The sequence below is a fragment of the Aotus nancymaae genome, unplaced genomic scaffold, assembly GCF_030222135.1.
Source record: "Aotus nancymaae isolate 86718 unplaced genomic scaffold, 86718_ANA_hifiasm-v0.15.2.pri h1tg000043l, whole genome shotgun sequence".
Classification (NCBI taxonomy): domain Eukaryota; kingdom Metazoa; phylum Chordata; class Mammalia; order Primates; family Aotidae; genus Aotus; species Aotus nancymaae.
Genome location: NW_026988457.1, coordinates 13,821,355 through 13,849,125, shown reverse-complemented (window position 1 = coordinate 13,849,125; position 27,771 = coordinate 13,821,355). Strand labels below are relative to the sequence as shown.

Genomic DNA, 27,771 nt, shown 5'->3' with positions numbered 1-27,771 from the left:
AACAGAGCCCACATAAGAGATTATGAGAAACTTAGTCCACAGTCTAGGTATTCAAAGGGAGGACCTCAAACCAGCACCATTAGCCAAGTCTCCTGGGACTTTGTTGGAAAGACAGAATCTGAAACCTGACCCCAACCCTCCTGAAGCAGAGTCTGTAGTTTTATTAGATCTCCAGGTGATTCATAGGCACTTGAAATCTGAGGAAGCACTGACTTCTCCAAATGGAAGGAAATAGACTTAGGTACCCAGATTGAAAAGACAGAGATTTGATAATAAGAAATACTCAAATTTGAACAAAAGCTTGGAAAATAAGATCCATAGAGTTAAGATTTTTTAAAAATTGAATTACTTATTTACAGCAAGAAAATTTTAAACAGCTAATACTATCTGGAAAATGTAAGATTAGCAGATAGAAGACGTTGACCAACCGGTGACCAACAAGAGAACAAGAGACCAAGAGACCAGACCTTCACTGTAGCATTAAGCACGTTGCTGTCACACAAGGAAGAATTTCCTGACATTAAGGATTGTTTAATATCGAATGGTTTTATCACAAGATATTGTGACATTCTTTGGGAAACAAATAGATAATCAATTTTTTCAGATACATAGGTGTGACCCTCTATCTACATTTAGGGTCAAAACTAAGCTGCTTCTGATGGTCTTTTCAGCCTAATCAAGCCATGATACAAATCATCTGCTGAGTTCCAACTCTGTGTTCCAAATGTGTATTCATGATTCAGTTTTCACTAGACCTCTTGACCAATTAGAAAACTGTTTGCAAACCACAAAATTAATACCTTTTTGTCATTTCAGAAAATGAGCAAAATACTCTTTGTGTAGTTACATGCAATCCCGTTTCCCTGTATTTTATGAATATGGCTGGAAAAAGTGGCTACTTTGTGGATCTTTTTGATATCTTCCCAAGAACAGCCAGTGGCGTTTGGCACCCTTTTGTGACAGTGGCACCTCTGGGAAGTCCCCTCAAAGGTCAAGTGATTCTCCATGAGCAGCAGGTAATGCATACAATTTTGTGAAGAATAACTTACATGGAAGACAAGAGTGATTAGAAACCTGTAACTGAAAAGGTGTGCTTTCATGACGATCAAGGAGAGGAGCTGGAGGGATGGGTCAGGAGTTGCATTTTATCAGTACCACAAAGGCAGGCTAATATCTTCCTTTCTGCAGAGACTTCAACATGACCTATAAATCTAGAAACAGGTAAGCCAGGGGTTTTCAACCTCAACACTATTGACACCTGAGGTCAGATGCTTCTTTGTTGCGAAGCTTACACTCTCTTTGGGGAGATAGACAAGTAAACCAACAAATGAACATGCCAGTTTCAGGTAATGGTAATTGTTGTGTATGGAAACAAGGTAATGTCCAAGGGAGTGATGGGGATGGGGTAAGAAGAATTGAGAAGGTGAATGGTATTAAAAAGAGTGCTGATATTTCTCCTTTTAGGAGATGACATTTCATCTGAGACCTGAATGATATATTTTGGTAGAGACAGCCATGTAAATACACCAAATTGAATGCAATGAGATCCATCAGTATCTAATGATGCTCAAGTTATATCCATCATTACTATGGATTAGTACACTAAGATTGTACTAATGACAAGCGCAGATGCCCAGAGTCAGGCTAAACATAATTCCAAACAAAACATATAGATCAGAAGACAGATTGTGTTTTAATTAGTGAGACTTCTAAAGGTCTAAGTTAACCTATACAATACCAATAGAAAGGAGCCTAATGTTTTTGTATACCTATTGTCTATCTAGTATATACCAAGTACTACACTAAGCATATTCATTCAACAAATATATATCATGTGCTGCCTACTGGGGATACTGCAGTGACCAAAAATGCCCAAAAACTCTTGTCCTCAAAAACTTACATTCTGATGCAGGAAGATAGATAATAATCAAAATAAATAATTATACCTTAAATAAGCAGGTGAGAAGCAAGAGGGAATAAGACTGCAATTTAAAATAAGGTAGTCATGGATTGCCTAATTGAAAGGGGGATATTTAAACAAAGACTTGAGAGATGAAGAGGAGAAGAGGTATCAGGAATAAGAGAGTTCTAGGCAAATGGAATAGTGGATTTAAAGACCCAAAGGCTAGAAACATGTCTCTTCATTTTTAAAGAAGAGTAGTGGGGAAGATTGAATAAGAGGGAAGTAGGAGGAGGTGAGATAAAGAGGTTACACTGTGGGTTGGACTAGGGGCAAAGTGAAGGGGGTAGTGGGAAGAAGGTTGTGTAGAGCAGGGGTCCCCAACCCCCAGGCCGCAGACCAGTATTGGTTCCTGGCCTGTTAGGAACTGGGCTGCACAGCAGGAGGTAAGTGGTGGGCAAGTGAACATTGCTGCCTGAGCTCCACCTCCTTTCACATCAGCCACAGCATTACATTTTCATAGGAGCATGACCCCTATTGTGAACTACACATGCAAGACCTAGGTTGTGGGCTCCTTATGAGAATCCAACTAATGCCTGATGATTTTAGGTAGAACGATTTCATCCTGAAACCATCCCACAGTTCCCACCCAACCTCCCCGGTCAGTGGGAAAATTGTATTCCACAAAACTGGTCCCTGGTGCCCAAAAGGTTGGAGACCACTGGTATAGAGTCTTGTAGGCCATTGAAGTTTCTGGGTCATGACTATGAGTAAAAGGGGAAGACATTAGAAAGTTTTGAGCAGGGAGCTAGCATGATTAAAGGATTTATCTGGGTGCTCTGTGTGAATAGTCTGTATTTGCTAAGGTACAATGAGGGAGACTAGTTAAGAGAATGGTGGTTTGGAGGAGGATGGGCTCACAAGCAATGGCAGAGTTTAGCTGTATTTTGAAGGTAGAACCAACAGAATTTCCTAACAATTCCAACGTATGGGGTGAGAGAGAGAGTAAGGACAACTGTAAGCTTTAGGGATTGAGCAACTTGAAGTTGCCATTGACTAAGATGGAGACGGAATCAGTTTGGGAGGGAAGCTCAGATGATATTAGATTCAATTTAAGATGTCTATTAAATATCCGAGTAGATGATAAGACTGGAGTTCAGTGGAAAGCTCCTAACAGGAAATATAAGTTTGGGATTCATTGACAAATAAATGTTCTTTAAAGCCATGAGACTGAAAGAAGTCACCAAGGGAGTGAACATAAGTAGAGAACAGAAGTCCAAACACTAAGCCTTGGGGCAGTAAAATATTAAGAAATCAGAGAGATGAGGAAGAATCAATGACAGAATTTGAAAATGAGTGACCAGTAGAGTAGATGGATAAACTGAAGAATGTGTTATCCAGAAGGCAATTGATGAATGTCTCAAGGATAAGGATCAATTGTTAAATGTTGACGGCATAACATGTAAGAGATTGCTTACATTATCTCATGTTATTCTTCCAACTGTCTGGTGAGGTAGCTCTAAGCCATATTTACACGTGAGAGGACTGAGGCACAAAGTTCAAATAACTTGTCTGGCAAGTACATAGTAGACCTGAGATTCATAGCATATTGGATTGACCTTACCAGAATTAAACTTCACCTACTCTCTCACTCACTACAGATTTTGGGGGAAAGATTAGTTTGAAAGCTTTATTAAAGAGTATTCATATAGGGAAATATTTTTTAAATGCAGTGTTGTTACTTATGAATATTTAAAGAGCAAAGTACTACTAAGAAATAATACTTTTACTAATCAAGAGGAAAGTATTGCATAATATGTCAGTAGTTCATTGAGGAAATTACAACTTTAACTTTAGGTCTTGCCTCCAGAAATTATCATAAATTTTGAGTTATAAGTTTTTTTCTAATATTGTTTTCACTTTTTTTACTTTTACTTTCTCCTAGGAGCAGAGTTGATAAATATCCAGATATTGTTCACAAAAGTTTATCTCCTGAAAATTGGAATGAGGGTTTCATTTTATAGATTTTCAACAAAGTATCGATGCCATTGAATTTAATTCTATAGCCACAACAATCTTTCCTAAAAAGTAAATGATATCTTGTTGATTTGTAATTTAGTAAATCAGTCAAATTTGGATGAGACTAAATTTGGAGTATTTAAACAGTCCTGCCACATTTTTAGCTGTCAAATTAACTGTCAAATTAACCAATTCTTTAATAAAAGTACCAGATTTTTAGCTTCTCAGCAATTTTCTTTTCTCAAAAGATCCGACTATTTGGTAATATTGCTGATTAATATTCTATACAATTTCAATTACTTTCATGAAAGAAATCTGATTTTTATTGTTAAGCTGTGCTTGACTTCCATAGCCAGCACCTTGCCTCCTTATGTGCTGCCTTACTTATCCCTTTGGCCACAGTTTCAAGTTTTCCAGAAAACTGCTTCAAAACCCTGAGCAGACCTACACAGCTTATCTGGATACTTCTTCTCTACCTGTCCTCTAAACTGCCTTCCCTTTTCCCAGAGAGTACCCTCTTAACTGTCTATTTTATAATATACCCTTGTCGGGATGTCAGACCTGTAAAATTCCATGTGAACAGCACACAGCTGTAAAATTTAACAACTGATATATAATTCTAGTGGAATGAAAAATAAATGGACTGCCATCAATTCCTTTTTCTTCATTCTACCCTAACTAAAAATATAGCAAAAATATTGTAGAGAAGTACTTCCATGAATTCGGCTATTCCTTGTCTTTTTAACATAAAGCTTTGCTACAGATGCATGTCCCTGGTTAGTTTTAAAAGTTGTTCAAAAATTCCTTGCTAAAATAAAATCTTAAGTGAGGAAAGGGAAACTTTGCCATGCCTAAAAATAAAGATCCTCCCCTCCCCCTACTCCCCACGAGATTATGTATTACATCTGTACAAAGTTTAGAATTTCAGATTTAGGGACATGGAGGTCATCCAGAGGTTACTTTTCTCCCAGTCAAACACAAACATAATAAAATTGCTCACTTGCATCTCCTCCCTGCCCCCCTTAAAGGAGTGCCAAAGCCACAGTTACATGTACTCATGTGTGACGCAAAATTCTATTTTTAAACCCAGACAGAATCTATCATTAGTCATTTACAGAAGGAAACCATTAACATCTAAAAGGATGGAGCAACAGAACTCCTTCATGTTGCCAATTGCTTATAAACTAATTCTAAGTACAGCAATGGCTGGAAATATATGTTTTCTGTCACTTAGAAAGATACAGTTTTTCAGCTCACTTATGCCATGTTATGAACATACAAGTATTAGACCCTAAAAAGGTAGAAAAATGGAAGACTATACTAACTTATTTTTCTGTTTGATCACATTTGTTTAATCAACTGCTTATTCTTCTGCTTACTCATTTTTGGGCATGAAACATTTTTAGGACTTCCTTTTGCTTACAAAGGCTAATATTATCCCAAAATTGCTCAAGCTCTAAGAATTCATTTTAATGTTGTACATATTTATTATATACGAAAGATTTTTTCCCATCAAAAAATATTTCATCTGTTATAGAAATTGTAAATTTTTAACTTAATTTTATTTTTTTCTTAACGAAAACTCTAAGGTATTATTACCATTTTCAAACCTGTCAAGCACTGGTGAATGATACTTGTTATATGTTCATTTTTAAAAGAATATTTCTAATACACATTCTTAGTGGAGAATTATATCTCATACAGAATGATGCATTCTAAGGGTGATGTTTATGAAAAAAATTAAAGCTTTGTCAACATGCTTAGCAAAATTTTTTAATACAGCTAAAATTCAGAGTATATGGTATGAAGTGAGTTATATGGTGCAAATACTATTTTAATTCTTAAGCACTTCCACAAAATTAGCTTGTAAAGTAAAATTAAAAACACACTGAAATGCTAGATTTGCAGATGAATCATTAAATTTTTTACGTTTCTGTTTATTTCTCTAGCTAAATTACATGACAGAAGGCAAAGGTCATGATTAATTCATTGTTGTATTCTTTATATATTGAATATAAGCTGCTCAATAAATATTGTAGAATAAATGAACAAACATTTAACATTTTATTTTTTTCTATATTTTTCAAGGTTTATATTAATTCGTTGTGTGCTTTGTGACTTTATTTTCTCCAAAAGAAATTCTTCTTGAAATGAAAAATTCACAAGAGTTAGGATAACTGGAGGAGCCCCAAATTTAAAATAAAATAAAACAAAGAAAGAAAAGACACATGCTTAACAATGAGGTCTGACAAATAACTTACTGGTGCCTTTTTGCAAACCTGTTAGTCTAATCTTCAAACTTCTTTATATTTTAACTAAAAAAGCCAACTTCTTTATATCCCTTTAAAATATTTAACTTTTCTGGCTTTCTCAAAGTTAAGTTTTTATTTTATGTGTTTCAGTTCATGTATTTTAACATATAAGGTTTATTTATTTTCTTTAAAAACATATCCTAATTACTGAGAGATTGTATCATTGCATAACTATGATCGATAATGCTACAGAAATCTGTTGTTTGTACATTATTATAGGACCAGTTATGAAGCTTCTTCAAGCTCAGTGAATTTCTAAATGAAAGAACACTCATTACTAGCTAGTTTCTTGGAGTCTTTCATGTTTCTTGCCAACTCATCTTTTTATCTATCTTATACCTATTTTCTGAATTGAACCAAATCAGATAAATGATTTTTTTTTAGATAAGTGAGATTTAATTATGCACAGTATAAGAGAGCTTTCAACAGAGCATTTTCTAAGTATGATTTTGGTACAAGTAGATGACCTTCTTAAAATCATCAATCCTTGTAATTTCCTTACTACTAGACAATAAAACAGAATCATGGTTCAACTAGCTGATATTTAAAAAGGAATGGTTTTTACATAAAATATTTAAAGAGAATACCTTATGCATCACATATTTAGAAATGTCTTCCTAAAACCACCAAAAATTGTAAATTCTTCATTAAGAAAAATCATTTAATGTCTTTTTGATATCTCTTAAGCATTAAAATATTGTCTTTGCTTTGATTTGTCACTATAACCTTCACTGTCAGGTTGCCAAGGGATGCTCCTTTAAAAAAAAAAAGAACAAATCTTGAGCTTTTCACTGCTTTCATCATTTGCAGAGTAATGTCATCCTGTTGTTAGATACCACTGGCCAAGCCCTTCGTCGTCTCATTCTCCCTTCAGAAGAGTTTACTTCTAAGAAACCTTCCTGGTGGAGCAAAGAAGAAGCTGTAAGAAACACCATATTTGTCCAGAAAATTGCCAAGGATTTCTGTTGCTTTCTAACCAGAAAGATGCATGCATGCCCATCCCTTTAAGTGCTTTTTGTTTGTTGTAATGCGCAAGAGAATTTCTTGTTGTGCACGTGCAGATTTTTACATAGTATATATAACTATAGATACGTGTATAATTAAATATCATTGACTTCTTTTTATGACATAATACTTGAATGAAGATTTGCCAGGACTGGACTAACAATAAGAGAAAATGAGAAACTATTCGAATATGGTAATTTTTAACAAAATTCTAATCATGGAGTCAATGTAACCTGTTTTCCAGTTATATAGTTATGTTTTGGATTTATATGATAAAACCATGAGTATAACACTTAATTTCCTCTATTGGAAAAATAAGTGTTTTAGTTTATTAATTAAATTAAATGAGTAAGCAAACAGTTTAGGCCAACACAAGAGTATTTATTCTGCCATTCAGAAAAAATAATGGATATAAAATAAGGTTTACCCTCTGCCCTGCAAGTCAACATACTTAGGTCTTAAAAGACCATGAAAAAAGTGATTTTTTAAAATGTCATAAATGTATCCTAATCTAAGAAACAAAGTATTTCCTATATGTTTATTTTATGGTATAAATTTAATCATCAGATAGCCTATTATTTCTTGACAATGTTTGATGTTTTTAAAAATTTATTTGGAAGAGGTTTTAGTATAGTTCAGTAAATTTTGATATATAGTTTAATCTATTTTACCATAAGAGTCTTAGAGTAGATAAATAGATAGCATCTTTGAGAATTACATGTTTTACAAGTTGAAGAACTTTATTTTATTTAAGGGGAAGTAGTTAAAGAGAGACATGACTGTATCTGACACATTTAATGTTAATATCTTGTTTTGTTTTATCTTTAGGAAACTTATAAAATGTGTAAAGAATTTTCAAAGAAAAACTGGCTAGTATTCTACAAAGAAAAAGGGTGAGCTCTTTATTATAGAAGATTGAAATGAGTTCTTATTTGGTCCATTCTATTTCCTGTTTTGATTATACTTGTTTACTATAAAATGAATGTAATCAAATTATGAATGTTTTAATACAAAAGTAACTTTGCCCACATTGCAGAATATTGAGAAACAGAAATAAGAAAAACTAGTGCTCACAATTCCGTGACATAGCCACTACTAACATGGCAATGGTCACTACTTTCCATTATTTTTACTCATTCACATAGTTTAGAATTTTGTATATCCCTTCTTTTCAATTAACGTTTTTCTATATTATTACTTAGTCTTAAAAACATTCTTTTTAAGGATTGCATAATGTATCATGAAATGATTATGCCAGATTACTCAACCATTATCCTCACCATTTCCTTTCAGATACAGTTTTTTTCTCCTTTTCTAGGAACAGCCTGATCGTGCTGGATGTTCTAGAAGGGCAAACTCACACCATCTTACTTCCCATTAACCTCAAGACAGTTTTCCTTGTAGCAGAGGACAAATGGCTTCTGGTGGAGAGCAAAACAAATCAGTGAGTGGCTTTATATAGTGTATCATGGAGTATGCCGTAGCTCAATCTTATTTAAATTATCCAACATCTTTACTGTTCTGTCTTTCTTGTGTCTGTCTTTTAACAATTTCTGTGTTTGGCAGCATCTCTATATATGAGACTTATCAGAAGAGAGGAGGGGAGAAAAATTAAATGTCATTTTTCAGAAAATGACATTGAAATTAGCAGTAAAAAATGACTTTGCATATGATCCGTATTTATTTGGGCTTTTTCCTAGTTGTACATTGAGAATTCACTGTATTCTTGCCAAACTGGAGGTACTTCAAAGCAGATTTTCCATCTGCTTTGAAGTAGTCTCCATGTTAGAGCTGTTGCCTTTTTATAAATTCACAGAGTTCACACCTTAGAAGTTTCTCTTCTTATCTTGTGTATTCTGGTTTGGTTGTGATTATGTTTGTGTTGTCTGACCCATTGGACTGTTGCACTTCCTGATTAAAGGCAGTGTATGACAGTCAACTTTGAGTACCTTCCCTCATGCACAACTCTACTAGCTAAGTGCAGACTCTTTCTGCCCCTCTGCTGACAAGCAGAAGTAGCTCATTGCAGAGGATTTCTGCCTATATGTACATCCATATTTTAGAAATGTTAAAAATAAGTAGATCAAGGAGACTACAGTGGTGAGGAGGGCATCTGTCTCTTAGCTGATCACAAATCTGAAGTCATACTTCCCCTTCCTGGCTGATCAAAGAGTTTTATCAAAAGAGGATTCCATGATAATAAGAGTGTGCCTCATTAGAGTTGCTTTTTTTTCCCCTGACAACCCTTTCTCTTACAGGAAGTGTTGGATTTTTGCTTTACATTCATTACTGTATTGCTGTTGTGTACTGCTCTTTAACACGGTGTTGATAAGTTATTTGTTAATTCATGATGAAACTCAAAAACTGCAAATTATACTGGAACTATAAAAAAGAGGCTTAGGAGAATCCAATTTTTCTTAGTCTGGCCTTATGACTATTAGAAAAAGAAAAATTTCACTTAAGCTAGATGTTTTGTTTGTTTGCAGGAAATACCTTTTAACTAAGCCTGCACACATCGAATCTGAGGGCAGTGGGGTTTGCCAGTTGTATGTGCTGAAAGAGGAGCCGCCCAGCACAGGGTTTGGAGTTACACAAGGTAAATACTATGTCATCTGTGTTTATGGGTGTGAGAGTGCATGCATGTACACATACTGTCCTCTAGAATCATTTAAGAACAAAACACCAGCCTATGTTAAGTTTACACCAAAAGAAAAAATTTAGTCACTAAGCCAGAAATAGTAAATAAGAATCTGCTATCTTTCAAATTGTCATAAGGAAGTTCACTCTTGTAAGCTCTGTCTTTGAATTTTTTTAACTAACAGATCAGTATTTTTACTTACATTTAGGTTCCAAGTCTAATTTAGGATAACATCTTTTTTCCACAGACCATTGGGATTTCTACTTAATTTATCACAGTTTTGAGGGATGAATAGTACTTATGAAAAAAATCTAAAACGTACCATTGCCAGCACTGGGTTGGGTCAGTTTCACATCTCTTTTCTACAGGGAGCTATTAATAATAATATTTATTCCTAATAAAATTTTGAATTTTATAAATATTTGAAATCACTTTGGGAAGATGCCTTTATTATAAAAATGGCATTTTCTCAAACAAAAGCCCATGAATATAATTTAAAGTGTTTCCTCCTTTTTAACTTGTTCTTTTCCGTTTGACTTGAGTAAAATCTTGCAAAAAATTAATTCCTGGAACATTTCAGGGGCATATGGTGTCTAATGTTTGTCTGATACTTTTCAGAAACAGAGTTCAGCATACCTCATAAAATTTCCAGTGATCAGCTATCATCTGAACGTCTAAGTTCAGCTGTGGAACAAAAGATTGCCTCTCCCAACCGAATTCTCTCAGATGAGAACAATTATGCTACAATAGTTGTTGGTTTCCCAGATCTCATGGTAAGCATCAATTTTAAAAATTATTGGATAAATATTTCTTCCCCTCAATTTGACCTATAATCTGTAAGCCTGTTTGAGGGGTAATTAAAAACATAATAATTTTCTGGTAAACATTTTGGATGAAGTCTGCATTCCAAATCAGTTACTAGAAAATATGTTATACCTAAACAGTTTCAATACACTTTAAAAATTAAAATTGAAAGTGTAATGCAATGGTAGAATTTAGTAGGAAAAAGAAGTATTCTCCATATGTGGGAGTTCACGTAATACAGTTTAAATGCTTAACCTTCTGATGATGATTTTTTTAGCATGTCTTCTAGAATTTTTTGAAGTTAATTATTTTTCTATCTACACATTCTACATATTTATTAACTTTTATTTTAGGTTCAAGTGTACGTGTGCCGGTTTGTTATATATGTAAATTGCATGTCACGGGGGTTTGGTGTACAGATGGTTTGGTCATCCAGGTAACAGGCATAGTACCTGACAGTTTTTCAGTCCTCACCCTCCTCCGACTCTTCACCCTCAAGTAGATGTCAGTGTCTGTTGTTCTCTTCTTTGTGTCCATGTGTCCTCGATGTTTCGCTCTCACCTGTAAGTGAGAACATGTGATATTTGGTGCTTTGTTCCTGTGTGAAGTTAAATTTGTTGGGTTGTCATTATTGTAGATTAAATTTTTCAATAGTCATGAAGATAGTTTCATTTTCCATTGAGTTTTGCTCTGATTTATCATATCTTTGCAGCATTCAGGTTATACTATAATGGCTAATTGTCTCAACTGATTTTTCTCTTAGATGGGCCCTTCTGTTATCCACTGTTATCTATAAAGGAGAAGCTATTTGAATTGACTTTAGGTGAAACTGGGCAACATCTTCCTCTGATGGAAATGCAGGAAAATTAATTATAAAAGTTATTTCAGTCCAAGTTGCCATCTAATAACCTTAGATGCAGTCCATCTGTTTTGAGTACACATTTAATTTTTATAATTTCCTTTGTAGCTTTTAGATGGGATGATAGAATTATTCAAAGATCAAAAATACGGGCTCTGACGATACTCCAGTTTTATACGCCTCAAAATTTTAATGTGGTTAATGAATGTGATCCACCTTATATCTTGGGTACTTCAAGATATAAGAGATTTGAAATCTAAAACCCAATGGATAATATGTGGCTTAGGACTCTGACATATGATTTCCTAATTATCAAGTAAAAAGCATCTGCTTTCATATAACTCAAAATGAAATGTTATTGAAATACAATGTTTACAGCAGCCTTGATATGAAAGAGATGTGTTTTATATGGTTTCTACAATGTTTGCTGCTATCAAAGAAAAAATATTGGGACTTTTTCTGGAGGTGAAACTATTTTAAAAATTGATCTTCTAATTACCTTCTTCTGATTGAAGAAATCAATATAGAAGCATAATATTACTATAAAAAGTTATAAAATAAAAGCTGAGTTAAGGAACTGTTTGTATTAACCTTATAGAAATTCTTTATAGCCTATAAGACTACTGACATTGTTAAATTAAAAAGCTGTACCCTGCTACTTAGTGTGGTACCCACCACATAGGAGGTATTTAATGAGTGTTTGTTAAATAGAAGATTAGAGTCAGCTAGGCACCCTTTAAGATGACAATAATGTTTTTAGGCCCCAACACAAGAGTCAGGCAGTGTGCTACTCTAAGCTCTGTCATACATGATAGTTAATTTCTATAAAAATTCTATGAGGTTTTACAGATTTAAAAAAAAAAAAAAAAAACAGAAGCAGAGAGAGCTTATATCCCTTAGGCCACAAAGATTATAAGCCATGGGATTTGAGCTTAAGTGTGACTAGCCAGCCCCCTAACCCACATCCTTTCTACCACACCACACTGCCTCCTTGCTTCATGTGAACTTGTTTGGATTCTATATAAAACTAATGGCAAATGAGTATGCTACCTCTTGTTAACCTTTTCATACAGTTATCAGTGGCATCTAAATTATTACTTATATAACTTTTAAAATCTAATACCAAATAGCTGTAAAAATCTATAGCAAATATCATCCTCAGTAGAGAAACATTAAAAGCATTTTTTTTCTTTTTAGGACTAAAACAAGGATACCGACTGTTACCACTTCTATTAAACATGGTAATAGTGTCTTAGACATGATATATAAAGAGAAAATTGATAAATTGTGCTGCAACAAATTTTAAAATTTGAGCTCTGTTAAGAGAATGAAAAGACAATCTACAGACTGGGAGAAAATATTTGCAAACCACATTTCCAACAAAAACTAGTATCTAGAATCTATAAAGATTCTTAAAACTTAATAGTCAGGGCCGGGCGCAGTGGCTCAAGCCTGTAATCCCAGCACTTTGGGAGGCCGAGGCGGGTGGATCACAAGGTCAAGAGATCGAGACCATCCTGGTCAACATGGTGAAACCCCGTCTCTACTAATACAAAAAATTAGCTGGGCGTGGTGGCGTGCGCCTGTAATCCTAGCTACTCAGGAGGCTGAGGCAGGAGAATTGCCTGAACCCAGGAGGCGGAGGTTGCGGTGAGCCGAGATCGCGCCATTGCACTCCAGCCTGCCTGGGTAACAAGAGCGAAACTCCGTCTCAAAAAAAAAAAAAAACTTAATAGTCAGAAGGCAAATAGCCTAATTTTACAAATGAGCAAGCAGTAGGCCAGTGTGAGGTATCAAAGATCAGAGCCCAAGCAAGGTAAAGACATCTGTGGTGGGGAGATATAACCACTAGTGATGGACATTAAGTCCAAGCAGGATGAAGATGACATTCCTATGAAGGGGCAGCCTGGAGTGGGATATAGGAGCCCACGTAAGGGGAAGTATGTGTCCCTGTGTGAGTGTGGCCCCATATGGGCTGTCAGGACCCAAGCAGGGAGAGTGGAGCATCTGCCCAGAGAGTAAGGTTAGTGGTGGAGATGGGAGGTGGATCACATACAGTGGGCTTGAGTAAGAAAGTAAATATACGATGGGTAACAAAATACATTAAGGATAATGAAAACAAGTTTTTAACTGTTGGAGAGGGGAATTACAAATACTAAAAGGAAGAAAACTAGAATGAACCATGTAGTTATTAGATTAGAATTGGATATATTTTTGTGAACTCATGGTTTTCAATGTATTTGGGTAGATATAGAAGTAAAAGTGAAGGTAAATGTGAAAAAAAAAGTGAGCAAAAGACTTCAACAAACACTTAACCAAAGAGGATACAGGGATGGCAAATAAGTACATGAAAAGTTATTAGACATCCGTAGTCATTAGAGAAAAGCAATTTAAAACCACTGACAATACCAAGTACTGACAAGGATGCAGAGAACTAATACAACTCATACATTTTCTTATGGAAATGCAAGGGCAAACAATAACCAGAACATCTCTGAAGAAGAACCAGACAGAAGTACTCTTCCTATTAAATTTCAAGGATAATTATAACACTTCAGTAACTAAGACCTGTGTTGGGCTGGGAATAGAAAAATACACCGCAGAATAAAATGCAGTGCCCAGAAACAGATACAGGCATATAAACTATGTTTTATGATACTGTTGCTATGGGCAAAAGTTAGTGGTATTTGGACAGTAAGCTATACGTGTGAGAAAAGGATGAACGTGGATCCTCACTTCATACCATTCACAAAAATTAATTCCTGATAGGCTAAGAACTTAAATGTGAAAGATAAAGCCTTAAAACTTTTAGAAAAAGCATAAGAAAATACCTTTATGATCTTAGGAAGGATAAATACATATAAGGTAAAAATTTAAAATAAAGCAAGGGAAAAATAACATAAAATTCCAGAAGAGTTAAATCTAGGGGAGACAGAGTGAGAATGATTAGGAAGGGAGCCAATCACTTTTGAAGCCCTCCCAGATCTTCAAAAATGCTAGTTATATTCTATTCCTTATGCATAGGTGTTTGTTTTATTTTTAACTAATTGCTATGTTTCTGTTTAGTTGTAATTGATTTCAAGATAAAAATGTAATGTATATTTCATACTTGTCTGAAAATTATGATTATTGGCAAAGCAGCTACCTCCTTCCTGTACTACATCCAAAACGCTTGTGTTTTTTTGTTTGTTTATTTGTTTTTTAAGACAAGGTCTCGCTTTGTTGCCCAGGCTGGCTGGAGTACAGTGGTGTGATCATGGCAGCCAGGCAGCCTTGACCTCCCAGGCTTAAATGATTCTTCTGCTTCAGCCTCCTGAGTAGCTGGGAATACAGGCACGCGCCACAACGTCTGGCTGAATTTTGTATTGTTTGTAGAGACAGGGTTTCACCACTTTGCCCATGCTGCTCTCAAACTCCTGAACTCAAGCGATCCACCAACCTTGGCCTCCCAAAGTGCTAGGATTACAGGCATGAGCCACTGCACCCAGCCAATAATTGGATTTTCTCATATCTGTGAAACATTAGTTTCCCACTAGTATCTGCTTAAAGGGCTGCATTGTTAAGGTTGTGGTGAATGTAGTATACGGTACTTTAGTACTTTTAATCTCTTTCTTTTTTTTTTTTTTTTTCCAGTCACCCAGTGAAGTTTATTCTTGGAAGAGACCATCCTCTTTGCATAAACGAAGTGGCATTGATCCAGCATTCTATGGTGGAAAGAAGAAAAGTGGGACTCCAAAACAAAGCAACTGTGTGACTCTTTTAGATACGAATCAGGTAGTGAGGATTTTACCCACAGGAGAAGTCCCTCTAAAGGATATCTACCCAAAAGGTAAGAAGGAAACTCAACCAATTCCTAATTTACAAAGATGGTTTAAAGTAGCTTGCTTTTGGTAGAGGATGATAAGTTATCATTATCATTTCATACTTATAAAAGTGGATCATTCTGACAAGTTTAGAAGTAACTAAAAAGACCTCTGTGTATTCAGAAAGTTCTTACTCATTTTCACAGTGTGTGGTTGTAGCCACTGCTGTTAGAACTCATCTTCATTTATATTACAATATATACAATAGCTTTACCTAGAACATGTTCTCACAGAGCCCTTTAAAAAGTCTCAGTGTATTAGGCATAGAAACTGAGGCCTGCCTTTTGTCTTAAACTCCTGAGACTGAAAGTCAGGGACTTATCATGCGAACTGATTCACTTAACAGCACTCTGAAAGTCAACTTATATTTATTACTACATAAAATATCCAGTTCCTGGGCTGATCCTCTCTCCTTGTATAAATTCACTTGCTCTTTAAAACCCCATCCTATTGTTAGCATGCTCTCTAATTTGTGTATGAAGATATTCTAACATAGAACTAAAATAACTGGCCCAGGATCACCCCACCAGCGGACAACAGTGCCCAAATTTGCACTACAATCTTCTAATCCCAAGTTTAGAGCTATTCTTATGGAACCACACTGGTGTTCATCATAACAGATAACTATGAAAAAGTTTGATCATTGATTCATTGACTTTCTTTTTTTGCATCACAGTGGTGGTAATATATTATCTTGTGTCTACATTCATTGTATTAGTGTGGACTTCACAAATATAGCACTAAATGTATTATAATCTGTAAAAGGGTTTGAAAGGTTCTGATTATATGATAATATTTAGAATTAATTTCTTCCAAACTGAAATGCATGGAAAATAAATCACCATTTCCTTAAAATGTTTTTTGTGGTAGAAGAGGCAGATAAATAAGCTGACAATTGTAGTACAGTATAGTAAGATAGGAATATTCACAAGGTGATATATAAACACAGAAGAGAAGTTTACAATCCATACTGGAGACTATGAGTTGACTCTTGAAAGATGAGAGTTAATCAGTTGAAGGATTTGGTCCAGGAAAGGAGCCGTCCATGTGAAAGATGCAAGGACTTGGCAGAGCATTCCAGGAATTACAAGAAGTTATGTACCTGAGTTTAGTGCACCTCCATTCACCCAGATATCTAGGGCTCACCTTGACACCTCTTCTCCCTCATCCTCCACATCTCATCCAAAGCAATCACCATGCTCTTCTGATATACAGCCTTACAGATATATCTTGTATCCACCCACTTGTCTCCAATTCTGTTACCAATATCCCCTCCAAAGCACCACCATTGTACACTGGAATGTTGCCTTAGCCTTCTGATATTGTTACCTCTTCCACTCTTTTCCCCTCCTACCCTTCTCCACACATAAAACAGAGTGATGTTTTTAAAGTACAGTGTACATTGGTTCTTAAGCTCCAGTTTGTATACAGTAAAATTCACCATTTTTAGTGTAAGTTCTGTGAGTTTGGCAGACACAAACAGTTGTATAACTACAACCACACTTGATATAGAAGAGTTTCATCACCCCAAAAACTTCCCATTCCATTTTGTGGTCAGTGCCTCCCCTTACCTAAAACTTATCACTGATCTGATTTCTGTTGTTATAGATTTGCCTTTACCAGAATATTATGTAAATGGTCCATATAGTATGTGGTCTTTCGAGTCTGGCATCTTTTCATTAATATAATGCATTTGAGAATCATTTATTTATTTATTTATTTTATGTTATGTGTGTACCAGTAGTTTTTGTTTTTGTTTTTGTTTTTGTTTTTGTTTTTGTTTTGCCAAGTGGTAATTATATCACTTTTTTTTCATATGATACAAATATTTTATTACTCATTTAACTTTTTCCAAATGTACAGTATACACAGGTCTAGAAAAATACATTATCAGCAATGCTTTTAGGTATCAAGGGGGAAAACTAGCTTTTCTAGATCAAGAATAAAAAAAAAATCTTAACTAATTACGTGTTCCAGAGTTCAATCTGACAACTCTGAATTACATGATTTACACTTATAGTGCTAGAATCTAATATTTATGTGGTTTTCAAAACTTATCCTAATCTCTTATGATACCACTACAAAGAAAATTCTAATCAGCCAGGTAAGATTCAGAACCCAAATCTTCTGAGCCACAATTATATGGCTGTACCACAGTTTGCTTATCCTTTCACAAGGTGATATATTTATTGGTTGTTTCCAGTTTTTGGCAATAAAGACTAAAGCTGCTATGAACATTTGTGGGCAGGTTTTTAAGTGAACATAAGGTTTTGCTTCTTTTAAGTAAATGCCTAGGAATGGCATTTTTGCATCATATGATGAAACTGCCAAACTGTTTTCAAAGTGGAAATGCCATTTTGCATTTATATCAGCAATGAGTGGAGGTTTCAGTTGCACTGCATCCCTGTCAGCACTTGGTATTGTCAGTTTCTCACCATTCTAGTGAGTGTAGTGATTTCTCATTATGATTTTAATTTGCATTTTCCCTAGCATCTAATGATGTTGAGCATTTTGTTTTATGTCTATCTTCTTAAGTGAAATGTCTCTTGAGATCTTTTGCCCATTTTTAAATTGGGTTATTTATTTTCTTATTAATTAATTTTGAGTGTTTTGTTTGTTTGTTTGTTTGTTTTGAGACAAGGTCTTGCTCTGTCACCCAGGCTGGAGTGTAGTGACATGATTTCAGCTCACTATAGCCTCTGCCTTCTAGGCTCAAGCAGCACCCAACTTAGCCTCCTGAGTAGCTGGGACTACAGGCATGTGCCACCACATCCAGCTAATTTTTGTATTTTTTTGTAGAAGTGGGGTTTTGCCAAGTTGCTCAGGCTGGTCTCAAACTCCTGAACTCTGATTGTTCTTTAGTCTTGATACAAGTTCAGTGTCAGAGAGATACTTTCCAAACATTTTGTCTTATTTTGATGAAGGGCAAATCTGTGTTTTCTTCTAGAAGTTTTATAGTTCTATATCTTACATTTAGATTTATGATCCATTTTGAGTTAATTTTTTACATTGTATAAGGTATGGATTGAGGCTCTTTTTTTTTAATTGCATGGGATATTCAGTTCTTCCAGCACTAGCACCATTTGCTGAAAAAACTGTCCTGTCCTTTCTCTATTGCGCTCCCTTTAGACCTCTGCTGAAAATCAGCTGCCCACATGAGTGGGTCTGTTTCTGGATTCTCTGTTGTGTTCTATTGGTCTATGTGTCTATCCCTTTACTGATACCATACTCTCTTGACTACTTTATAGCTTTATACTTTATAGTGAGTCTTGATTGAATCAGGTAGTATAGATTCTTCTACTTTGTTCTTCATTTTCAACATTGTTTTAGTCAGAAAGTAATATTATTATTATTATTTTTGAGATGGAGTCTCACACTGTCGCCCAGGCTGGAGTGCAGTGGCACAATTTCTGCTTACTGCAACCTCCGCCTCCCAGGTTCAAGAGATTCTCCTGCCTCAGCCTCCCGAGTAGCTGAAATTACAGGTGCCCACCACCACACCCAGCTAATTTTTTGTATTTTTAGTAGAGACAGGTTTCACCATGTTGACCAGGCTGGTCTTGAACTCCTGACCTCGTGATTCACCCACCTCAGCCTCCCAAAGTGCTGGGATTACAGGCGTGAGCCACTGCACCCAGCCAGAAAGTAATATTTTAAAACACAACTCAGGTCACATTGTCCTTAGGATAAAGTTTAGAAATTTTAACTTGGCTTAAAAAATCCAGCGTGATTTGTCCATTACATATCTCTCTGACTTGTTTCAGTTAACTTGAATTCACAAAATTCTTTCCAACTTTCTGCTGCACCCCTTCCCCCCAACACCAAACTCATTCTCATCCATCAGGTCTCAGTTTAAATGTCACTTCCTCAGAAGGTTTTGTTCAAATCTAAATTAGGTGCCCTTGTCATACTCTCTCATAGTACTTCCTATTTAGGGACAGGAAGAGTGTGTTTATGTTTCTATGTGTATTTTAATTTTTTGTGAAATATCTCAGGCCTACAAAGTTTGAAGAAAAATACAGTGAATATCTTTGCACCCACCACCCATATTGGTAAGTCATTACCAATTATTACCAGTCATTACCAATATGGTCAAAGACTCCTGTGTTCTCCCCTTCACTTTTGACAAACCAGAGGTAATCTCTGTTCTGAATGTGAGTTCAGTACTAATCATTCACAAAATAATACATAGCTTTTTATGTTTTTTAAACTTCATATAAACAGTATTATATTGTGTTTATTCTGTAATTTGGTCTTTTTTTTCACCATTATGTTTGTGAGATTTGTTGCTAAAGAAAAAAATAATTCATGACATTTGTTACAGAATGGCAAGGTACTCTTTATTCAGGGTCATCTTGATAGATATATGGATGACTGCAAAGAAGTTTTGTAGTAAGGGAGAGATATGGGACTCAACTCTGAATATAACATGGAAAAGTGGAAATAAGTGAAGGAGCAGGGTGGGGGTCAGTGGATGGAAAATTACTAAGAGGAAACATGAGCGGTAAGAAGGAATTCTGGCTGAACAAACCTAACAGGATCCTTGCTGAGAGCAGGGCAGAGTGATCTGACATCACCTGGTGGATGGTGGAGAATGGAGAACCCAATCAGATATCAAGGGTGAGGGATTCTAGCTAAACTGACTTAGCAGGATTACTGTTAGCATTGAACAATGCAGAGATGAACACAGAAGCCCAAGAATTGGGACCTAGTTGGGAAGAGGATTCAGAAGAGCCTGACTACAGTTCAGTCAAGGAGAGACTCTTTGTCATCATCCATACTGATAGTTCTACCTTTATTTTCACTGCTTCATATACAATAGTTTGTTCATCTATTATTTGTCAATGCAAATTTAGGTTCATTCCAGTTTTTTGCTATTACAAATAATGGTGCTATGAATAGTCTTGCACTTGTCTGCTTGTGTATATGTTGAAAGTCTGGCTGGGCGTGGTGGCGCATGCCTATAGTCCCAGCTACTCGGGAGGCTGAGGTGGGAGGATCGCTTGAGCCCAGGAGTTCTGGGCTGTAGTGCGCTATGCCAATCGGGTGTCTGTACTAAGTTTGGCATCAATATGGTGACCTCCCGGGAGTGGGGGGGGTCACCAGGTTGCCTAAGGAGGGGTGAACTGGCCCAGGTCAGAAACGGAGCAGGTCAAAACTCCCATGCTGATCAGTAGTGGGATCGCGCCTGTGAATAGCCACTGGACTCCAGCCTGGGCAACATAGCGAGACCCCATCTCTAAAAAAAAAAAAAAAAGTGAAAGAAAGTCTGTAGGGAGTATATCTAGGAGCAAAATTACCAAAGGTGTTCCAGTAGCATAAAGGGGGTCCTGCTGCATCCCATCCTAATCTACTCTTGTAAGGGTCACACTTTTATTGTGGTTTCACATTACCTTTTTCTGACTTCTAGTACATTTGAGCATCCTTTCATATGTTGTTGTTTACTCTTCTAAGAATTACCTATGTGTTTAGCCATTTTTGTCTTAGTTGCTAAAAGTTTTATTCCCCTTCTTTTGTTTACATAGTGTTACTAAAATATTCCAAATGTATATAAAGTGCTTAGGACAGTGTCTGGCATGGAGGAATAATTTTATAAATGTGGGCTATAAAAAAAGAAAGAATGAATGAAAATCCCTGGGAGAATGGTGAACGAAGATCTCAGGGTGATAGCCATGCACAGGCCTAAGGTTAGAACAGATGAAATTTCAGGAGAGATGTCTCTTAGAAAGTGAAATTGATAAACCCAATATATTTGAACATATTTAGAGATTTTAATAATTAGGGAACCTTGGGAATAAATTTGTACTAAATAAAACTAAGCAAACAAAACATGTTGCTTATTAACTCCAATAAAAGCAAAAAGTTGTACAGGAAAAAGTAATGATAATATAAGACATAGCAAAGCTGTGATTAGTATTTACTTAATTATAATAATATAAACACTGGCTATTAATCCAAACAAAATTATCATATGAATGTTTGGGGGGATGAGAAAATAGGGAGTGGGAGATAGGGGAATGAAAAAGAGTTGAACTCTCTTCTTGCTTGGGAGGAAGGCAAGAAATAATGCCTGAAGCTAAAAAATCAAGAGGGCGCCATAAAGATGAAGGTGAATACCAAATAGCTTTAAAAGTTGAAGGTGTCTCTCTGGGGCAGGAAATGGGTGGGGGGGGGGCACAAGGGGTAAAGCAGGGACTCTCTTTTTTCTTTAAGCCTTTCTTTGTGCGTGTAGATCTCTGGTGAAAATTCAAGCTAGAATAATTTTGTAAAGTAAATCAAATCCAACCATCTAATTAGTCTGGAACTAATGTATATCAGCCTTTTATAAAGAAATCAGCTGTAAAGACTACTCTCCTGGTGGCTTTCACAATAATGAGGTAGCTTTTATTTAATGCAGATGGGGAGAAATTTATTACTTTCTTCCAACTATTTTTTTCCTAGCTAAATGTTAGCTTTTTTTAAACCACAGGTCTCAGCTCTTTAAACACAAAATAATGTTTCTTGATTGAAAGCAGTACAGTTTTTTTGTTTGAACTTTGAGTGAAATCAAAGATTTGGTATCAGCACTGTTTGGGGGCACACATCACTCTTTTTGTTTGTGAACACAGAAGTGTATTAAACCCAGTGATTAACAGGTATACATCAAATTACATTTCTAGAAGAAGTGAGTTTTTAATGGCATTTCACCTTCCCTCTGAAAATTGTCGTGGTTGTTTTGCCTGACAGTTTTTAATACCTCCTTCTAACCTTGGCACTGCGCATGTAAACTGTCCCCACTATTCATGGGAACTATGTGATAAACACTGCTGCAGTGACTTCCCTTTAATGGTTAGTGAACTAATCCCTAAATACAGTTTATACCTATCTTTGAAATCCACCTGGATTATAACTGTAATGGAAATTTACTGAGCCTCCATCCTCACTCCAGTGTTAAAACATTTAAAACGGATGGATGAGGACTTGGCTAAGTTTGGAGGGAAACGTGGCCACAGTTTTCACTTCCTTCATTCAGTCAAGAATCTTTTTGTAAATATTCTTTTCGTCTGAATTGACTTATTTTCAAATCAGTAAACATCCATTTTTACTATAGTTAAAGTGTTTACTGCTACTACGTACACCACTACCACCACCTTTAATATTTCCCTGAAGTGCTTTGTAGCCACAGTTACCCTTCTCTGACATATGAAAATAGTTTTTAATACCAGGAGTAAAATTCTTACTTTCTACTTCTTGAAAGCGTAGACACGGTCATTATTGCATTTTCTCACCATGGAATTAATTAGCAAAGTAAAAGAAAAGGAAGATGTGGGAAAAAAGATATTTTGAAATAAGTTGGCTTACTTTGCTCTCACAGGCAATCTAAAAGTGCTGATGGCAGTAGCTCAACTTAATACTATTCCTTATTTTTAAAAGTGCCTCTAAATGGCAAGCCAAAATGTAAGTTAGTTAGCGAGGCAGCTCTACTCATCTCTACAGCTTCAATAACTAGTCACTCTTGACAAAAAACCCTGGACCATAAATAATTCAACCTACTTCAGCTAGGTTCAAGCAGCAGGAATTGTCAAAAACGATATATGGTGCAAAACTTTATCCAAGACTGACCTTCTATCACAGGCAGAATTTCCAATGCAGACTGTGCGTGACTTATGATAAGCATATTCATTTTGTACAAATGGCCACCTGGAGACAGCTAATCCAGCTGGGTGGTCAGATTACTATAGTAACTCTATTTTCTTACTCATTCCTCTCCTTGGATATCACCTTTTCTTCCTGCTAAGCTGTTATTTGTCTCTTGGGACAATCCATTGCCTAGCTCTGCAGCTCATATCTGGCCTCATGGCTGTGATTCCCACTCTGGAATCCTTTCCAAGTCCCCAGAGGCCACAGTGGTTTAATAAAGAGGAACTTTTCTCATTTTACTATGAGCACCTCAAAGTCAGAGACCACATCTCTTTCTTTTCTATATCCCCACTGCTTCATATGATGTCTGGCACAAAATAAACTCAAACACATTTGTTAAATAAATAAGAGATATGTTGAGTTTTTCAGCTGGCCTATTTAAAAAGCTTCAACTGCATGCATGAAATAAAAATGTTAAGTTTCTTGTCTTTTGTAAACTACATTTGATAAATTCAATGTGGACATCCTGGATACTTCATTCCAACCAGAAATTGTAGTAAAAGATGGATGGATGGATGGATGGATGAATGGATATATCATTCTAATCAGAAATTGTCATCAAAGATTAGACAGAGAAACAGATAGACAAAACCTTAAAAAGCATGGGTTTGTATAGGGGAGTTTTTTTTAAGAGAACTTAGTGGCCAAGATTTTGTAAAATGGGATGATTTTACAAATAGCTATTGCCCTAGGGCTAGCTCAAGTAGAAGTTGTGTGGAGTGGTGGCCATAGCAGATTTTAGTGCTAAAAAGGCCTGGGTTTGAAAACCATCTCCATCACTCTCCAGCTGTGTCACCCCAAGTTAAGTCATATTATATTACCCCTGTAAGCCTCAGTTTCCTCATCTCTCAGACAGGAATTACTAGTCTTTGTTGTTGTCAGTATCAAAAGCACTCTCTGTAAAGACTAAGCAGGGTTTCTGACACACCATGGTGGCAGCTAATGGTTTTGAGGATGACAGTTACTAAGGGCTATGGAATAGCAATCAGTAAAGCCCAGGAATTTGCTGGAAAGCCAACACTAAGCTAGACTAATGACATCACATGAGTGTAACACTTATAGAATTAGTTGAGGGCTCTGGTTCCCTGATCTCTTTATCTTCTCCTTCCCCCAACTTTTCATATTCTTCACTATTCAGAATCCTGAGAGCTGATCATAATCCCAAAAGATGCAATTCCCACACTATAACCCCAGATACTGAAATCCCAAAAGAAAGATAAATATGCCTAAAGTCTAAAAGTCTGACGCAATCCCAAAAGATCAAAATCTTGAGAATATAATTCTGGAAAAAAATAATTTCAAAATTATTTAAAAGATATTTATTTACATTTTTTTTTTTTTTTTTTTTTGAGACAGAGTTTCGCTCTTGTTACCCAGGCTGGAGTGCAATGGCGCGATCTCGGCTCACCGCAACCTCTGCCTCCTGGATTCAGGCAATTCTCCTGCCTCAGCCTCCTGAGTAGCTGGGATTACAGGCACGCGCCACCATGCCCAGCTAATTTTTTGTATTAGTAGAGACGGGGTTTCACCATGTTGACCAGGATGGTCTCGATCTCTTGACCTCGTGATCCACCCGCCTCGGCCTCCCAAAGTGCTGGGATTACAGGCTTGAACCACTGTGCCTGGCCTCTATTTACATTTTTAAAAGGGGTTTTATTTGAGAAACATAAAAACAGCAAACAGGCTAGGGGTGGTGGCTCATGCCTGTAATCCTAGCACTTTGGGAGGCTGAGTCGGGGAGATCACTTGAGGTCAGGAGTTCAAGACCGCCCTGGCCAACATGGTGAAACCCCATCTCTACTAAAACTACAAACATTAACCAGGCTTGATGGTGCATGCCTGTAGTCCCAGCGATTGGGGAGGCTGAGGCACAAGAATCGCTTGAACCCGGGAGGTGGAGGTTGCAGTGAGCCAAGATTGTGCCACCGCACTCCAGCCTGGGTAACAGAGCGAGACTCTGTCTCAAAACAAACAAAACACCAGAACACTTCACAGACCACTTTGCACAATAAAATAGGCAATAATAACATACATTTTTTGCAAGCATAAACACTTAGGTATACTAATGACATCACATGAGTATAATAGTTATGAGCACATGAGCCATATTCATAAAGCAATTGGTCAAAAAGGGAAATGTCATACATGCATATTACTATGTTTGGCAATTGAAGAAAAGTCTGGCCCAGCTCTTGGAGAGAGACCAATTCACCTTCTGTATTTGTTCCCTCTAGGCTCTTGGCTGATTGAATGATGTCCACCAATATTGAGGGCAGGTCTTCCCCACCTGGTTCCCTCAGACTCACATACTAATCTCTTTTCCGGATTACAGATACAACCAAAATAATGCTTTACCAGGTTTCTAGGTATTCTGTAATCAGTCCAATTGGCACCTAAAATTAAGTCCACAAATATACCCTTTGTCAACTTGGCACCTATACACATCTCCTTAAATCATACTTAATTTTCAAACAAAGACAGTAACAAAGTAATAGCTCTGTGTAACATGATGCAACTATACCGTGATTGTGATTTTCAGGATTTTAGACTTTAGGAATTTTTATCTATCTTCTGGGATGTCAACAATCAGGATAATGGCGTTCAGGATTGTGTCTTTTGGGATTATGATCCAAACTCAAGAGACCTCACCCCACTGCCTTTACCTTTCCCTGCCTTGCAGGGCACTAATAATGACAGATACTGTGTAATGAGCAACCCCTATAGGTGCTTTGCATTCACTAATTTCCTCTTCTCCTCAAAATAATGCTTATCATGCTCAGATGCTGTAGTCATTTGAGGTTGTTATCCCCATCTTACAATGGAGTTGTTATCCCCATTTTACAAATGAAGAAAGCAAGCCTCAGAGAGGTCAATAACTTGACCAACGTAACACAGCTCAGACAGGACCAAGACTTTGTACCAGGTCAGTCTAATTAAAGAGTGTGCTGATTCCACCACATTTTACTGCATTGTTGTTTCTTGCTAAGAAGGAAAAACAGAGTTCAGATGATGAAATATTTTCAAAAACACAATAAGTGCTAAAACATTGACTCATCTTGGGAAGCTATCAAAGACAATGAAAAAAACAGATTATTTTCTGACAGTAAAGAATCACAGCCCAATATGCTTCCCTGAGAGAAGCATAATTCCCAGAGTCTATCCGTGAGGGTTGACCTAGTACTTGGTCAAGTAGATCCCAGAGTTCTACCCTAGGCTACTGATAACTTGATTCTACTTTTAGCAGCATTTTAGTATCTTTCAGCAATTTAATACTCAGCTCAAGTCATGACTTGTTCGTAGATGTTACTCCTCCACAAACATCTGGTTATATAGAAGTCACTGATCTTCAATCAAAGAAACTCCGATATATCCCTATTCCCAGGTAATCCATTTCACCTTTGTTCTTAGCTTAGTATGTCATAAAAAATGAGTAAATTCTTGCTAAGTACTGTGAATAAATGTGTGTGCTTTTTGCTTCTTTTAATAGCAAGCTCTTTTTTTTCCAGTTACAGTTGGTTTCTATCTTGCTGTTATTCTGCATGTTTTCCTGGCATTTTTATTTTCATTTTTTAAAAATATTCAAATGTTACATAGGTATAATAAGTCAAACAGCCTGCAAGTCTTTGTTCTCTTTTTTTGATCTGTTCTAATATGTTTTTCTGTATCTGAAATAGCATTTTCAGTATTACAAAAATTTTAATACTTATTATCTGTTTATTTTCTGAAGTAAATGTGTTCAAAATATCAAAAGAATTTAAATCAATTTCTTTAATATTGTTTTTATATATGTTATTATGCATCTGCAGGAAGGTTGTGCAATAGTCAAAGGATCCCAAAGCTTTAGAATAGGACTTACTACTGTTTACCTCCTTCATTATTGTCCCGCAGTGGAAGCAAAGCATTTAGGTAGACTCAGTATATAAAAACAGAAACAATGAAGTGTAATCTCTTCCCTTGAAAAACACAGGTGTCGTCACCTGGAGCCCGTCCCTTTCTGGGTGCATCCATTCCTTACTTCCTTCTTCCAAGCTAAGCTTGCTCCTGCTTTAGTCTACTTAGCCTGTTTCCTCTTTTTTCCTTTCTTTGCTTTCCAGGCCAAAACCTTCTTCCTCTAATCTTCCTACTCTATTTTGTCCTAGATTGCAATCACATCCCTTCCTCTCATGTACTCCTTCACATTGCCACTAAGCCCTCACAACACAGTGGTTGAAGCCTTGGTTAGAAGCTCTAGCAGAGTAGCCTGGAGGGCCTGCAGAGGAAGACCAGGGATACCAGAACCTGTCGCTCTTCCAAAATGTCACCAAGCTTCCTTTCTTTCCCCTCCTCCAACCACCAGAAGAAAGTAGCTCAGCATGACAGTACAGATAACTCAGAAACACAGCTTCATTTCTTAGGACCCTTTAATCAGATTCAAAAAATATGAAAACAAAATCATTATTCAAAGGAATAGATTTACTTTTTTCAACATATATAAGTATAACTTCTTGGAACATCCTAATGTGTTGGTTTAATGGAAAATGGCTTTTAATCATTTGAGGAAATTGCATGTTCCAACTTAATTGTATGCTCATTAAAATATGCTACTAATTCGAGAGATCCAAGATGGCTGATCAGTAGCAGCTCTGGCATGTAGCTCCCAGTGAAAGCGCAGAGAACGAGAGGACGCCACACTTTCAGACGAATATTTGTTG

General features: G+C 36.3%; 1 protein-coding gene across 1 annotated transcript in view; it reads left to right on the top strand.

Annotated features, from left to right (window-relative positions):
* The window catches only part of VWA8 (von Willebrand factor A domain containing 8), a 421,567-nt gene that overhangs the window by 255,313 nt on the left and 138,483 nt on the right, over nt 1-27,771 (top strand). Inside the window, exons 29-36 of the mRNA XM_012476777.2 lie at nt 817-1,016; nt 7,042-7,152; nt 8,065-8,129; nt 8,555-8,680; nt 9,723-9,832; nt 10,493-10,647; nt 15,171-15,366; nt 26,381-26,462. Coding sequence (XP_012332200.2) covers nt 817-1,016; nt 7,042-7,152; nt 8,065-8,129; nt 8,555-8,680; nt 9,723-9,832; nt 10,493-10,647; nt 15,171-15,366; nt 26,381-26,462 — 1,045 coding nt within the window. The remainder of the gene's footprint in view (nt 1-816; nt 1,017-7,041; nt 7,153-8,064; nt 8,130-8,554; nt 8,681-9,722; nt 9,833-10,492; nt 10,648-15,170; nt 15,367-26,380; nt 26,463-27,771) is intronic.